We start from the raw sequence: 17,408 nt of genomic DNA on the forward strand, positions 1-17,408 counted from the left end.
TCACTAAATGGTCTCATTACATACCAGTATGTTACACAAGACTTTAGTTTTATCATTTGTTTATTCAAACAAATTTATATCACTTTAAGAAAAATAGATATGGGGCGGGTCACCGTTGCCTTTACAAATCCAACCTATTGACATTTGTACATATAAATAAGCAGATTTAAGTGCACAGTTCCATTAAAAACATTACAAGTTATGAAACAGATCAACCATCTGAAAAGATTTATACATAACCAATATGGCATATTCTGCACAATAAAATACATGATCATTGAACTGACTGAAACACTTGTAGTGTTACGGATTTCCTCATTCTACACTCTAAACAATGTATGACGGCAGATTAAATGGTTTTAATCGCAGACCTTGTGTGACTTATCAATGAAGGAAAACCCAATGCTTCCCACATACATGTACATGATGCAAATTTGGAAAATGAATTTAGAATTATAACACATAACACTTCATGGTTTAAGTGGATGCACTAAGTGGACCACCGAATGTCCACAGTACCAGAGTTCTGAAACTTACCGTACTTTCATTTGGAAGACTGCAGGTGTTCAAGGCAAGATGCCAACATAATACTGAAAATCCATTACTACAAAGAAGTTTACTGAAGGTGGTATGAACTTGATCACCGTTTCATTTTTATGATATTGAAAGTTAACTGTATCTTTTCTCTATTTAAGAAGTAGCCATGTACCACCAACTAGAGCCGATGAATAGGTCTATGCAGATTGGTTTTGACATTTAAAGTTGTTTGATTACAATTCCAGAGTTTGATCATTTGTTGAAGTCTGTTGAGTCTATTACAACCTAAGAATGTCAACTGACTAGATAAACAGAATCCATATGTGCAAGGAGCATGGTTTAGCTAGAAAGAATTAGCTTTTGAAAAAAATGACTGTATATGGTTACAGTCATTTGTATTGTTTGTAATTGTACAGAGCACACAACTATTGTGTGGGTTTATTACTTTGGCCTAATAAGAGTTATTGGGAAAACAGAACTGGTTGTTACAACTAAACGTTTATGGTACAATCAGATTCCTGGAGATGAGCTCAGGTGTATAAAGTAGTTATAAGTGATACAATTATTGCTTAAAATGTCCTATTCATGTAATATCCAATTGTGTAAAAAAGGTTCCAGTGTTGTCTCCACTTGTCCAGAAGGCCATCCTGAGAGTCTTTCTAGCTTCAGCCCCCTTCACATACTAACCTAGAGATAATTAGAAAGTGATTACAAGCAGTTCCAGGGTAGAAATGGTTAAAAATAATAAATAGCTTGATGCATTTTCAGTAAATTAAGAATCCTTACTTTCATCATCTGAGTCAAAGCCAAAGAGTGCAGAGCAGGTGTTAAGGGCTTGGTGTTTCTGTAATTCTCCTAAGCTGCTGAAGGAGGAAAGACATTTGTCACAGCGATGTCTGGTCTTCTGCTCAGGGACCACCTCCTCCTCCACCTGCTGCTCCTTCTCTGGGATGGGGTCTTTGCTTTTTTTATGGCTCCAGTAAACATACTTCTTGGGAGGAGTCTCCTCAACAGCCCTCCTCTTTCTCATCGAGAGCAAAGACTCATCAAGGTATGTGGACGGTGGTGGCCGGATAAAGGGGGCTTTGACAAAGGTTGCGTAGGAAGGATCTTCAGGCTTGAAGGTTTTGTGTTCAGTGATGTGTGGCTCTTCCAGTTTCTGCTGGACCCCTTCTGACAAAGTGGATAAATCCTCCAGATCACGAACATTTAATGGGTCCAACTGGACAGGTTTTTTCTTTCTTTTTTCTCTCTTAGCAGGAGAGGTTGAGGCAGAATTAGTGTTGGAAGTGGACATTAACCCCTCTGAGACATCCTCATGTCCATTCATGGTGGTTTTACTATTGTCCGTTTTTTCTGAACAATTATCACATGTAGATAGACTCGGACCATTGTCTGACAAATGTAGTGCACAAGCCTGGCCTTGAGATATACTCCTTTCCCTGAGTTCCTCAAGATTAGCAGCTTCAGGATCACAAGTCGGACTCTGACTCTGCACCCTTTTATTCTGCAGCCATATCTCCTCCACTTTCACTCTCTGCTTCCATGGAGCTTCAGAACTGTTCGGCTGTTTGACAGGTCCTAACTCAACCTCCTCTTTTTGAGGCACAGGGATGTAGTGTCTCCATTCATGGTCATAGAGACCTATAAGATTTGCGAAGAGCTTCTCACAGTCTGTAAATGTACACTGAGGTCTGAATGGCTTGTGGGTATTGACATGGTTCTTTAATTCCTGCGGTGTCAAGAATCGCTGGTTACACTCTAGATGGTAGCAGAAATGAGGAAGCGGAGTGTTGTGGAGCTTCATGTGGTCTTTATAATGTTGAAAAGACTGTATCTGCCTGTTGGAGAACAGTAAAGTAGGAAGAAAAATAATTACAATCATCTGGATTTTTTTTTACAGAAGAAAAGAAACTGCATTCATATTGTGCCTAATTAGAATCGGTTACAAACAAGTATTAACAAGAATGTTGCAACTACAGTCTTTTTTCTGTTTTGCTTCCTCAGAATCACTTAATGTGTTAGTTATGGGCCTGCAGCTAGCAGGTACAGGCAACAACACACACACAATCCACCTGGATAATCATTCAGATTAAGGGGTTTTAATCTCTACTAGTGTTTCATCATCCTTCATGTTTTCATTATTTATTTACATTGATGTAATCCAAACTGCACATTATCAATAATATAATAATCAGTTATGGGAACATTTAGATATTTTACTTACCTGAGGCATAGGGTGCACTTGTGCTTAGACCAAACAAAAGTCTTCTCCAGCACCTTCTCTTCACCTATATGGCACTTGATAGCATGTTTTGTCAAAGTGGTGCTGATCCTCAAGAATACTCTGTCACAGGCCTCTGATGGGCACAAGTGATACGTGACATCTCCACCACCGCCATTTTCTTCTGCCAGAGTCTCCTTTTCCTCTGCTTCTCCATCTTTCACCTCAGACTTGTCTTTGACAATTACCAGGCCATCTGTAATGACTACCTGCTCGTCCTTAAAGTCTACCTGCTTGAATATACTTGAGTCTGGGTTTTTGCATTTTTTGTAAAGCACACATCTCTTTTTGATGAGTGTGCGGAGGTTCCTGATGATTCGTTCTTCCCTACTGAGTCTGGACAGTTTAGATTTGCCTCCAGGTTTCTGTTCGGTTTCTGTTTCATCCTGAAGCTGGCTCTGATTTTCCACATGATCTATTATTCCATTAGCAGCTGGAGTTTCCTCAGTGCATGACAGCTTATCAGAAGGTTTCTCCTTGCACATTGCATCAATGTGCTCCAGAACATGCTTTTTGGCAAAAGAGAACTGTTTAAAGCGTTTTCCACAGAGTATACACCTTAGTTTTTTATTTTTAAGGTGTGAGAGAACATGTCTCATAACATTCAGGCCCTTATACTTTTTGTTGCAGAACTTGCAATAGTACGCCAAATGGCCATATTGTTGGGTACGGAGTACCCTTTCCCTCCATGTGGTTTTGGATTTCACCTGGATAAAGGATAAAAAACACAGGTAATCAGTGTTAAACACTTCACAGAAAAAGAGTATTAGGTACCAATACCAAGGAAGAACTTCTGATGTACTGTGCATGTGCAGATACACTGATTTATTTAGAACGAATTGCTGCTCTTGTAACTTACAACGCACAGGAAAAGCTTAGGATATATGTTAAATTTGGGGTAATATACAGCAAAATAACTAACCTCAGTGTCTGAGATCTGTCTTTCCACTGCTTGTTCCATCTCATCTTCTGTGTCACCGTTCAGCTCATCAGATGCTGGCGGCTGTTGGTCCTCACTCTCAGGTGCTTTAGATTTAAGGGAGTAACTGTGTAACAGTTCTACTGGACAATCCCATAAGAGTGGACCATCAAGCTCAGGACTGCCTTCAACTGCAGGAGGAGCAGCTGGAAGTTCACTCGGAGGACTTTCACAAAGCTTGGACTGGGTTTGAGATTCCTTGAGATACTCAGAGCCAAAGTTAGCATGTTCTCCATTTTCCTTCGGCTCAGGGTGATTTTCTTTCTGTTCAGTGTTGTCAGGATCTTGGTAGGAAATATCTTGCTCTATGCCTTCAGTGCTGGTTTTCTCGTCAGCACCAGACTCCTTCTTGGTAAGTAATATTTCATTATCAGGGTAAGTTAATTCCAGTTTTGATAAAGGCTTCCTTCCCCGTTTTTTCCCAAACTTAATTTTGATCTTTTGCTCTATACCTGTCTGTACCTGGTCCAGCCTTGGAAGACCCTGCAACCATCGTTTTTTTCTGCCTTTCCTCTTGAAAATTTGGCTTTTGACACATCTAGACAAGTATTCTCTGTTGCGATTTAGAGGGATTTTTACAGGAGAGTTTTCCACCTCAGTGTGATTGCGTCTGAGTGAGTACATGGGCTTATTACCCGATGAAGTTGTTTTGAGATTGTATTTAATCTCTGGATCATCTCCGAGGTCAAACTCATCATCAGACATGGATTTTTCTCTCTTTCGCAGTCTTCTCCTCCATTTCCTCCTCTTTAGAGGAGCATTATCTGAGAGACCAATGCACTTTCTTGACTTTTCATGAATAGGTTGCTCTTCTGCAGGGTCTTGGTTGACAACTGTATGTTCATTGCAGTGGCATGGATTAAAGTCTTGAGTGCAAGTGTCATTTACACAATCATTTGTTGATGGCTCTTCACTGTATTCCTTCTCTTCTTCCTCCATCTCATTGAGAACAGCAGCCTTCATGACATTGTCACTGATTAGCTCCAAGCAATGGGTTCTGAGGGTCAGGAGGTTCCAAAATTCAGGATCAAAACACAAGCGCTCTTTGAGCATCTGCAAAACAAACACTATTATTGTGACAATATCAAAAATAGTTTTATACATTAAACATATGCATCACTTCACTGCTTCCTACCTGCAGAATATGGAAGCGAACACTGGTGCGGACAGGGTTGTTGTGAGGATGCAGCTCCTCATCAGGATGCATGTAAAGTAGGCAGACAGTTCGGTAAGCCTCCAGGCTGCGTTCCTGGCAGAATACTAACAGGGCACATGCTCGACAGATCTCCAAGTCATGAGGCAGCAGGAAGGCGATGGTCTTGCAGACTAGCGACCGGGTTATGGTGTCAGCCTGCATGTCACACAGCTGCAAGGCCCTGGCACAAAGCTCCACACAGACCTGGACCCCTTCACTACCCAGCTTTTCGGACAACAATAAATGCTTGTCAATAAAAGGTCTACACATAACCAGTCATGTTAAACAAAAAATGATAATGAATAGAAAACATTTTGTTTCTGTTTGAATGATATTTAGGTACAAGATCTAAGTCAGTTACTTGTTACAGTTCTTGACCATATAAATACAAGCTTTAGACAAGTGCTGATAGAGAAACTGTAATGTAGCCTTACCTCTGCTGTGACAAGTTTGATAAAGGGGAAGATGGCTCTGACATTGGTAGCAGATGAAGCCAGCTGCAAGCTCTCAGCTAGAAAGCCTTCTCGTGAGGGATGGGCCCTAAGATGCAACCTGCTCCAAATAAAAACTAAGTCCCTGCAAAGAGTCAAAAGGACAAATGAAGTTACATACAACTTGCTCAGGTATTAAAGAGCAGCTGCTTTTATGTGACAACATAGAAAGCACAACAGCCCTGCCATGATCAGGCTGTGTGAATGGGGCTAGTGACAATATAATTCTTTTAGGTCAAAGGAATGCGTAACCTACATATAACGGATGCAGTGTGTTTTGTGGCATCTTCAGTGCAACATTACACGAGATGCAGTTTCTGAAGCGTAGCGTATCTGTGCGTATGTTACAAGCTCCTGCAAGATTCACAACATCACGTAGTAAACTGCCCGTTACCTGATGGTTAATGTCCTCTCTACATGTATCAGGATGGGTTACAGAGCATGTTACTGAAAACTCTGTTTACTCCATCTGCACTACACAGGGCAGCTTCTCACCTTCCACCCTGAAAACAGTTGCTGCTTCGCTCTCTGTCTTTTCCTTTTTGATGTTGTAAAAAGCATGTCATATCATATAAAATGCTGTTTCTCTACTTCCAAAATAAATCTCTCCTCTCACATGGCTTTACCTGTTGCAATGTTAAATGAGCGAGAGTTTGCTCATGGCGTTTCATTAATCATGGATAACCCTGATCACTCTCTCCTCCCTTTACTGGACAGACAACGGAGCACCTTTTGCAACAAGGCTCAGACAGCATTGTTGTCTTAAGGACCACTACAGGAAACCCTTCCTGCCTCATGGCATTAGACTGTATAATACCCTATGTAATTATCGTTAACACTCTGAGTATTGACAGACTTTCTAGAACACCTGCTTGAGAGTGCACACCATCCAAAACAGGTCAGTATGACAACGTGAAATATGTCAATAACCCGAACAATACAGTTAAGACCACCCTGACCACACTTGACCAGTTTGGTGCAAGTCTGACTGTCCTTGAGTGACACAGAACAAGCCCAAATAGTGTATCTGCAGAAGGACGCAAAGATGGCATTTCACAGATGCTATGTGACAGATGTACAAAGGATCTGTCAGGGAGAGCAGCCAAAATCTAGGTCTGCAGAGAATTATTCAAGAAGACTGGAAGTGCTGGTTTCTGTCAGAGGAGCTATATAAAAAACTGAAGAACACATTTTTTTAATTTATGGTTTGCTATAAATTATGGAATATCTATATCTAAAATCAAACAAAATAAAATCTAAAATAAAGCCAGGGGTCTGAATATGTCTGTATGTCTATGTACAAATGTTACACTTACCAGATGTAATACATGTCTCCATTGTGTAGCTGTTGGGTAAGAAAAGCTTTACACAGCGACAACAAAAGCTCATCTTTTTCAACTCTCTCTGTATTGCAGATTATCTCCACTGCATCACGCCCATCTATCTCTGCCATCTGAGGAACAAGATATATGGATTACATTATATTATGAATGACTGCATTGAAGCACTGTACACACATATTCACTTCATGAAAATGACATTATTTTATTATTTGATCTCTTACTTCCTTATGAAGGTTGTCATGTAGTGATGCCTTGTAGAGGCAGGTCAGATAGGCTTGATGGAAGTATAGATGCTTTCCAGCCTCACGATTTTCCAGGCAACTTTTAGCCAGGGCAATGGCCTCCTGCATCCGCTCACAGGCCTGCAGATATCGAACCCGCAGCTCTAAGAATAATGGCAATTCTGAGCTCAAGAAGTCCTCAACTGTGGAGGAGGAAATTCCATTTGTTAGTTTACACGATACAGAGGGCAGTATAACATTCTTGCGATACTATTCATGTCAATAATAATGATTATTATTGATTTATTTCCTCTCTCTCTCTCTCTTTCTCTCTGTCTTGCTGACAGACTTTCTTAACAAAACCAGCAGACTACTATGAAAACAAGAGCCGATGTGTGTGTGTTTCATCCTGCAGAGGGAGGATAGTACAATTAGGTAAATAAAACATTGAAATGGAAGCAATATTTATTATGTTACCCCAGATTTTATTACTTCTATTTAAGCAGTGTTTGCTGCCTTTAGGTATAATCTGAAATATTCTTTTTTCCAGGGCTTTTGGTTGGAAATAGTTATTAAATGTTTCGTTTTAGTCTTTGATCTGAATGTTAGGTTTGTTATTTTATTCCAAAATGTGTATTAGGCAACAGAAACTGTTGCTTTGATGAACATCTTGATGAACATTTTAAACATTTTTCCTACACAGTTTTTTAGTGCGTCAGACCAATAAAACAGATTTTAGTTGAATTGAATTGGGAAAGAATGAGACTGTGTGACCTTTTCTACAGTCTGAAATGTCTTTATCATTGACTCCAGTGTTTAGATGAAGTTAATAATAATAATGCATTGGTCTTATATTGGGCTTTTCTGCTCTGTTGGGCAGGCACTCAAAGCGCTTACATTGAGATGCATTATTCTTTCACACCACATTCACACAGTGGCAGTGGTAAGCTACCAGCTCCCCAGGGGGAGACTGACGGAGACGTGTCTGCTAAGGTGCGCCTACGTCGGAGGGGCCATAGGCGCACCTTAGCAGCCACGTCTCCGTCATTGCCGCTTCATTCATACACATTCACACACCAGTGAGTGACTAGGGAGGAGCTGGGGTCGAACCGCCGACCTTCCGGTTATTGGGCAACCCTGCTCTACCACTGAGCCACTGCTGCCCAGCCACTGAGCCACTGCTGCCCAGCAGTTGACCCTAGTTAGGCCCCCAAATGCTTTTCACTTGTCAGTTGGGAGCGCTGATCTGAGGATACATTCTGAAACAGTTTTCAACAAAGTTCAAGAGTAAAAGAACATTTTGTAGAATCTCTTATTAAAGAACCAAGTTACTTACTGTATGTTTTTGCAATTGTCACCAATAATATCTGTTGAAGGGTCTTCTTTAGTTTAGACTCCAACTCTGACTGTGTGTGTGATGCTTTCCACTACCTGGATGACCTGTTCTTATCTAAACTGCCTATGGCTGCACCGTTCCAGCTCACCCACCAGCAAAGTGTGCAGCCGTCACTGTGATCTCACATCAGAGGGTGCTGAGCCATATTGACATTCCAGACTGCCTGCCTGTCTCTCTGGCAAAAACCTTGTTATCACTATCATTCTCTACACAAGTTAATATAGGTCTTGTCTAGAGCGAGTAGGTGACTACTTTAAAGAAGCATCCAAGTTCTGTAGCAGAGAACACACACATAGACTTTGGACAGAGAGCAGAAGGGCTTTTAAAAGGAGGGAGCATCACCCTATTTTTTGTTCCAATTTTGCTCCAGTATGGCTCCCATTACATGGGATTACACCAAAGGCCACACATGGGCAACGTACAGCCTGTGAGACCTTGGCATCCAGCCACTGGCCATATACGAAATGCACCAAAAGCACAAACAAACACAAGGGACACGGGGGAGAGGAGGCGACAAAGAAGTGACGGCAATAATTCTTATGATGACCATGGCGTTGTGGCCCACCCCGAGGATGAGATTTAAGGTACTTTTCCTTGTTTTTACACTGCAAAATTGTAATTTGATTTATATGGCAATATACACAGCTCAAAAAAAATGAAGGGAACACTAAAACAACACATCCTAGATCTCAATTGAGGGTCTCATCCTGGTACCTAATAGCAGTCAGGGTACCTCTGGCTAGCACATGGAGGGCTGTGCGAGCCTCCATAGAAATACCTCCCCACACCATTACTGACCCACCACCAAACCAGTCATGCTGGGGGATGTTGCAGGCAGCAGAACGTTCTCCATGGCATCTCCAGACTCTGTCACGTGCTCAGTGTGAACCTGCTCTCATCCGTGAAGAGCACATGGCGCCAGTCTGGACACGAGCCAACAGTTTGGTGCCGTCTGAGCCCACATTTATAATTTTAATTGTTTCCATTAGAAAAACTTGGACCGGAAAACGTGACCGGCAGGTTTTCAGTTTACCGGTCAAGTGTTTTTATTACCATGCGTAACTTCTAACATAAATACTGCACAAGGCTCTTAACATGATGAAATTACAAAAACAAACAGAAACACATCAGAACTGGCTCATACCAGTTTAATACCGCGGTGCGCTGCCAGCATGAAATTTAAAAAAAAAAGTCTGTTCGCTATATGCGTTTTTAAAAAGCCTCAATAAAAACTACATTAACGGAAAAAGATCGCTTGACGTGTGTCAGGCAGTTTATAAAGCTCTTTATCTGCCGTGAATTGTAGGCTATAGCAGCTGAATATAAAAATTAAACATGCGCGGTGTCTCTGCAACTTGTAATCTCTCTCTCTCTCTCTCTCTCTCTCTCTCTCTCTCTCTCTCTCTCTCTCTCTCTCTCAGAACAGAGAGATGGTCTGTGGTCAGCACCTGCAGAACCTCTCCTTTATAGGGCTGTCTTGATAACTGCCTCTCATTTCCACCTGTTGTCTGTACCATTTGCACAACAGCAGCTGAAACTGATTCACAATCAGTGTTGATCCTAACTGGACAGGCTGATTTCACAGAGGTGTGACTTGGAGTTACACTGCGTGTTTATGTGTTCCCTTTATTATTATTGTTTTGAGCAGTGTATATTGATAACAACTGCTAAGAAAATTAAATGTAGCATGGTAAAACTTTTTCCATATCGCCCACCTGGCATACTATACCACATTTGAAATGAACCTACCCTCATTTGGGGGCAAATCAGCTTCCTTTAGGATGGCTTGCAGGACTGGGTTCTCCCATGGGCCTCCTGCCTTGATAATCTGCTTCACATGCTGAAGGTAGATGTTCCTATGTCTCATGAGTTGAGAGTGGCATTCCTGCAGAGAAGAAGTTCTTTTAATTTTTTCTTTCAAAACAGACATCCCACTGACTGCAAACATGACAATGGACTTACAGACTTTGATGAATGTATATTGTGTAAATAAGAACAATAAGACTTTGGGTCAGATTTTGTCACCTGAAAAGAATCAAGGATGTCTTTTAAGGGCTCTTCCACAAATTCCTCCTTGCTAAAAAACAGCATCAATTCAAAGAAGCTCCTACAAGACAATGAGAGAAAAATTAGCATGCCACAAGGCATCTTTTGGAAGATGAGACAACAGCAATACATTGAGTTCATCAAGTTCTTAGTCATCCAAGTAACTCTTCATCTCATTTTGTCTCAAGTTAAGTTAAGGATAGAAACATCAGCCTTCTACACGAACAAGCAATCAACAAATAAAGACCTACTAACACTTAATAAAACAGGCACTCCTCGAAGTCATTTTCCTCAATGCTAACAATAACCTATCAACAAAAACTGTATGGCTTCCAAGGCACAAACTACTTACAAGGCCAGACTGCTGAGAACGTAGTGGATGTGCTGACAGTCATCAGGGAAGGCAGTAGTGGCTTTGGTAAAATTGGACAGCGCAGTCCGCAGCACCTTCAGTTGTGGGAGAGGAACATGCCATTGTCCTGTGTACTCCTCAACCAGCTATCCAAAATAGAATAAAAAATCTTAAAATACATACACAATAATAGTTAAAGCATTACTTTTGCCTAAAACCACTTGTTCACCTTAACACTGATGTGTATAGGTACTTTGTGCTGTAGCTGATCCAAACCCCAATCACGCTACTTAAGTAAAAACTACTTACTGTAATTTTTACAGTGTTAAATATGTTCATTAACTGCCCTCTACAGGTTAAACCCAGTTCCTGATACTGAGTTTTACTATTAGCTACTTTTCAGATGTAAAAGACATTAGTTACTGGTTGACATCGTCAAATGTTTGTCTGCACAGTGTCAGTTTTAATCACTAAACTTTTTCCTGCGGCTTCTGTTCAGAACAGGACAGGGAGTGGAGTTAGTCGTTGATCTTATGTTATAACGATCACTATAAAGATGTAAGATGTACAGTGAGCAACATTAAGCAGATTCAGCAGATCCATAATGTAAAACACAAACATAATAAACTTGTTGAACTGTTAATGCTAATGTGATATTAGTTACCGTGGTCTCTCTGCCCTGTGTTTGATTTATCTGTCAAATCTATTACAACTAACACTGGGTGATGAAACTCTTGTTATAATGATCTGTTATAATAAATGATCAAACATTTCTACAAAGTTCTTTAGGTGCGTTTTTTAACAACTAGTGATCACAGTACTGTTGAAGAAAAAAGATCCCTAAATGAGAACGAACATTTCATATTTTTTCTAGACTGGAAGTTTCTTTCAGCATTTCGAACAAACCATGCTGTATTTGCCTAATGCTTAGAGCCGGGTTACCCTCACCTCGTTTATTAGCTTAGCCTAACAAACTAGCTTTTAGGCTAATACCTCGTAGAGAACAATGTTAGAACACAGTTACGTAATTAATAGTCCGGTACGTGCCTATAATCACTTAGTTATCTATTTCTAGTGTGTCTCCGGTGTCTGGTGGTGTTTGGGCTACATAGGTACTCCACGAATACAGCTAGTCTGGAGGCTAACTTTAGCGAACGAAGCTAGTAGCGTTAGCCATAAACAAACACTCACTTCGTTGTGCACCGAACAAAATAATTGTAACATACCTCACAAAACTCGGTGCAATAGTCTTTGCTTTTCAGAAATGACTCGTTGCTGCAATGTCGATTACACAGCGTTTCCAGGGCTAATTCAAGCCCGTCTGTTTCCAAATCACTTTCGTTGTCCGCCATACTGTCTGCTGTATCCAGCGCATAGCCAAAGTTGCCAGGTTTGCATTGTAACATCCTCCCGTCCCCCACTTCACCACACTACAACTGGCAACCCCGTTATTAGAAACCTAACTAGGTAGGTACATTTTATTACCAATAATTTATAACACATTGCGGCAGAATGTGATGGGCAGGCCTGCTAAAACATGTAATTATATGAAGCACTGAAAATCTTTTATTGTTTTGAACATTACATTTTTGTTATTTCTTTAAAAGAAACATTCTTTGCTGTGCATAGCCTATATATATCCACAGCCCATGACCCATTTCTGCTTATTTTTTTATTTTTTAACACGTACTGACACCTTTATTGTTTAATAGTGTAAGAGAGGGGGGGACTCCACTAATTAAGTTACAAGACAAACCTGACCCATGCTCGATACATACATGACTTGGATGAATGAGACATCCACAGACAAGCTCCCCTTTTCTATCACGTAAGCAGTATTGATTGCACGCTTCTATGTATAGCCTATTTGAGAAGGTGCTAGTGAAAGAATAGCCTGTTTCTAAAACGCATTCCTTCAATACCAGTGAATATTAGACTCTTATTGGTGAGTCTGATTTGGAACAAACCTTGTGTCTTTTACACTAAGTTAGAGACTGGGGAAGGGAGAAGACCTGATGCTGCATTTGTATTCATTGGGAAAACTAAGCTGCTGGAGCTCTTTTCATAACAGATGTTGTCTCAGTGGATTTGTGAAAAAGTGACTAATGTAGCGTCTGTTTATAACCTTGGGGTATTATTATTCTGAGAGTATTTTCTGAATTAAATTGTGAAATGTCTGGATTGTAACAGTCGTTACAGTGGCAACATACTTGCCTACCATTGCTGTTTGATTCCTGGCAGTGGTACCACTGTAGTAGCTGTGTGTCCCAGTGAATATAGTTGGCAGGACTCATATTTTGGCAGCACCAATTTTCTTCCTTAACTCCCACTTGTACTGTTCATTGTAGTAATGAGGAGATCTCAGGGATGATGGAGGAATGAACTTAATCCATACAGCATCACTTAATGGAGCTCTTCAGACATGGTATGTTAAAGGAAACTAGAACTGAGTCTGCATGAAAACTAGCACCAAAAGGTGGTAGTGAATTGTTTTTTTTTCACTCAAACTTCGTCATAGACATGGTCATGGATATCAAAATTGAAATGTGGAAATAAATATCAATATAAAAAAATATATAAATTATAGCTTGCATTTTAAAAATTGCAAACATTTACAGGAACATTTGAGTCACTGAAGACTTACACATTCAAGCAATTGAATTGTAAATGACTTTTATTTGTTTGAATGATTAGGCTAAATGAACATATTACCATATTCATGAATCTCTTTGCCATAGCCATGAAAGATCTGGTTTTTTTTACAAGGTGAAAAGTCCTTCTGCATGCCACAAGAGGGCATCGTCACACCAAAAATATGGACAATTTACTGCCTGGTTTGTGTTACATAGTCGGCACTGATGCAGTAAAGCATAACAACATTTGGTTATAAATACAGCTTATCAGTGATTTACCATTTTTGCTACCATTGCCTCCACACACGAACAACATCCTATATACTCTCCTTATTTCACTTAAACTTTCCAGATTTTAACCTAAAAAGCTGACTTATGGACATTTATTATTGATCATTCAGACAGGGAAAATGGAAGAAGAAGAAATATACTGTACTGTATATGGCACTCCTTATCTCACCTCACTGGTGTACAGTACACCCTCACACTTGACTCATCCACAGTATTTCCATCAACATATCATGTGCCCCCTTGGAGGCTGTAAAGAAATACTAGTTCTATTCTAGGTATTCGAGTGGGAGTAATGTAATGAGGATTTCTCCATCGGTGACTCTCACATTGATTAACTTAATGCAAACAATAGAACGGTGTTTGATGGCTCCAAGAAAGATAAATAAATAAAGACATTAAAAATGACATGAAAGACTGTGCAAATAAATCAGTTAATGTGGCAGTGACTTATATAACCATAATATTCAAAAAGTAGTATTTAGTAGACACAGCTGAAACTACCTCAAAATTACATTGGATCGTCACGTTTGTATATGTTTTAGAGTTCACAATGTCTTATAAATGCTTTGACTGGGTCTTAGATCAAGAGTTACATTCTAAACTGTTAATAGTAAAACATGGTCATGGCTGGATGAAAGTCATTCATATCTGTCAAGAAGCCTTAATTCTAATCTAATTTGAAATGTTGGAATGTATCGCAGGGCTGAGTACATTGTGCTGTTAATCATTACAATTCTCGAATAATAAGTCAACCTCTCCAACCTCATCTCCACATAAACTTGGTATGCAGTTGTATTTTACACATGTACTGTATTTTAGCCAGCAGCTTGGACAGAAGGGAGGTCATCAGATGGAACAGACATAATGGCCGGCTATTTCTAGACCTTTAAATAGGGCTGATCACTAATGCCCAGAACCCAGAGCTCAAAAAGGTCAGCGATGCCCCATTTTCTCCAAACCAACACGTCAGTGTCCATTCACATGCGCCAATTAACTTCGAGGAGATCTCAGGCTGCTCTATTAATAGCAAGACTTGGATATCAATGTGGAACTTTGCTGCAATGCTCACTGCTGAGCTGGTGCCAGTTCGGCTGTTGAAGTGGGTGATGGAGTGTCAGACCTCTCCCTCTTTGAGATGAATCTCTTTCATTCACACTGAGCCAGTCCTCCAGTTTTTTTCCCATCTCAACATGATGATTGTTCAGTCATGCATAAGTAACTATCAGAGGTAATGACTGCACCTAACAAGTCTTTGGAAGGCTTTTTTGAAGTCTTCATTAAAGATGGTGTAGATGAGAGGGTTGATCAGAGAGTTAAGGTATCCTAACCATGTCAGAAAGTCAGCCATCTCCATTGAAGTACTGCAAGAACTGCAGGTGTTGACGATCACTTCCTTGACAAAAAATGGCAGCCAACAGATGACGAAGGCTCCTATTATCAAGCCCAGCGTGGATGCTGCTCTGCGCTCCCGTGAGCCTGAGATCCGGGGACCTTGGTAAAACTGACTTCGGCGTGACTCACTTCGTGATTCATGCCGACGTGGTTTACTCTTGAAAGCCTTTGTCGAGACACGCACACGCTCACGTGGAGTTTCCTCAGTTGAGGGTTCAGAGAACGACTTCTCTGGTGGGCTTATAGGCTCTGGACTTCGAGGTCCACCATCACCATCACCATCTCCAGCAGGGTACGATGATGGGATTATGCTGCCATTGGTCATGCATGAGTGACGGCTTGCCCGACTGGCTTCCCTACGCATATAGAGTGTCTGAGCAGCCAGGTAGATTTTATAGTAGAGGATGAGTATGAGCAGAAGAGGAATGTAAAATGCTCCGAGAGTGGAATAAAGGGTGAAGGCCATGTGATGGTGGATGATGATGCACTGGTCTTCATGCTCTGCATCGCCACTGTAGTGCCGCCACAGCAAAGGGGGAAGTGAGATGAGGATGGACAGGAACCACACTACTGCCACCATTGCACCTGCCCTGGCTCCTGTGCGCTTGCGAGAGTATTCCACCGCATCTGTAATTGCCCTATAACGGTCAATGGCGATAGCAGCAAGGTGCAGGATAGAGCATGTGCAACAGGTAATATCCACACTCAACCAGATGGTGCACACCACCTGCCCCATAACCCAGCTCTCTTTTTGGATGTACATAATACTGAAGGGCATGACCAGCACAGCCACCAGCAGGTCTGTCACTGCTAATGAGCAGATGAGGTAGTTGGCTGGGTGGTGCAGCTTGCGAGTGACAGCAATGGCAGTGATCACCAGGCAGTTAAAGAATGTTGTCAGGATGGCCAACACAGACAGAGTTATCGTAAGCAAGATTTTACTCGGAGGGAGCTTGGTGGTCTCAAGCGAGTCATAAGTACTGCTGCTTGTGGCAAACAACCCTTCAGTGCAGTTGGGGAAATCCATTCTGCAAAGAAAATGGAAAGAGTTGTGGATCAGTTATTTTGTAATCTTGTCAAGGTGAAGCAGCATACGTGCTGTAAATTTCACTTGTTGCAAGAATTGTGTTTCTTCCCCCTCCTCTTCTTCTTTTAAACATTCATACTTTATTATTTGTCTTTTTGCACTTCATTATTAAAGTGTGTCAAAGTGAATGAGAGGGATGTTTTCACTGATAAAATCTGCCATTAAACATAATGGACTTTAAAGGCTGTGCTCAAGGTCTTGCAACATTTGAATATATTGTCTTGTCACACAAAAATCTGCCAAACCTTTTAAAAGTAAGAAGGCATGAATCCACTCCTGCCTGTCTATGCTTTCATGTGTTGCATCCAGGTGGTTCAGTTTGGAGCAGACAGACTGATCCGATCTGCCCTGCTTGCCAGCTCTGCCCTCACATCCCCACTGTCATTCATCAACACCTGGGAGAGAGGAACAAGAGAGAGAAATTGTGAGAAAAAGAAACGACAGACAGAAAAGGGGGGGGGGGGGGTGTACAAAGAATTGAAGAGTGAGGAAAAAAAACTTACTCGAAAGCAAGGCAAGAAAGTAAAGATGCTGTCAAGGACAGCTCGACACTAAAACACTAGAAATGACTGCAAATGCAGTGAAGTTCATTTCTTCTTTTTTCCAAAAAGCTGTTTGCTTGTGTGTTTTATATACCTTTGATGTATGTGGGTGTTTTTCTTTGAATCTGGACTAATTTTATATTAATCAAGTACTTCAGAGTGACTGCTGATTTTATAATATGTAATGTCTAATTCATTTCATCACAGTCATTCAGGTGCTCAATCTAATCTAATCTAATCTAATCCCAAATGAAAATACTTATAATGAATATTGTGGTATAATTATATTATAATTAATGAAAATAGAATCAGCTTGAAGTTAGTCCATATCAACCATTTGAGGTTGTGTTATTGTCAACCACACATTCAGCAACAGCCACAAAGATTAAAACACAATGTTCAGATATGCCTGTCACTGCAGCTCCTTTCCACTCTCTGCATGTTCAGTATCCTGAAGACACAAGAAGAAACTGTTGCTATAGAAACACAAGGAGTACAGTACTTTTACCTAATGTGGTGATGGAGCAGAGGCTGCCAAACTCTGACTGTCAGGTCTCCACTGAGACTGTTCGATTCTCTGGCGGTATGTCCGGGGCCAGGCGGGGGGCGAGACAGCACA

At 40.8% G+C, this 17,408-nt stretch overlaps 2 protein-coding genes across 2 annotated transcripts; both read right to left on the reverse strand.

Moving 5' to 3' along the window:
- Positions 1-42: 42 nt before the first annotated feature.
- On the reverse strand, positions 43-12,201 carry LOC114426766 (zinc finger protein Rlf-like). Its single transcript, XM_028394381.1, has 12 exons — positions 12,071-12,201; positions 10,845-10,990; positions 10,472-10,553; positions 10,196-10,331; positions 7,051-7,253; positions 6,803-6,939; positions 5,430-5,571; positions 4,936-5,220; positions 3,744-4,853; positions 2,765-3,528; positions 1,324-2,378; positions 43-1,224 (listed from the first exon to the last, which is right to left on the reverse strand). Exons 1-12 carry the CDS (start codon positions 12,194-12,196, stop codon positions 1,220-1,222), a joined length of 4,191 nt encoding a protein of 1,396 aa, XP_028250182.1. The 5' UTR covers positions 12,197-12,201; the 3' UTR covers positions 43-1,219.
- A 2,789-nt stretch (positions 12,202-14,990) lies between these two features.
- On the reverse strand, positions 14,991-16,603 carry htr1fa (5-hydroxytryptamine (serotonin) receptor 1Fa). Its single transcript, XM_028393943.1, has 2 exons — positions 16,493-16,603; positions 14,991-16,188 (listed from the first exon to the last, which is right to left on the reverse strand). The coding sequence occupies exon 2, from the start codon at positions 16,185-16,187 to the stop codon at positions 14,991-14,993; it is 1,197 nt and encodes a 398-aa protein (XP_028249744.1). The 5' UTR covers position 16,188; positions 16,493-16,603.
- Between the last annotated feature and the right edge of the window lie 805 nt (positions 16,604-17,408).

This window comes from Parambassis ranga, chromosome 21 (genome assembly GCF_900634625.1).
Source record: "Parambassis ranga chromosome 21, fParRan2.1, whole genome shotgun sequence".
Lineage (NCBI taxonomy): Eukaryota > Metazoa > Chordata > Actinopteri > Ambassidae > Parambassis > Parambassis ranga.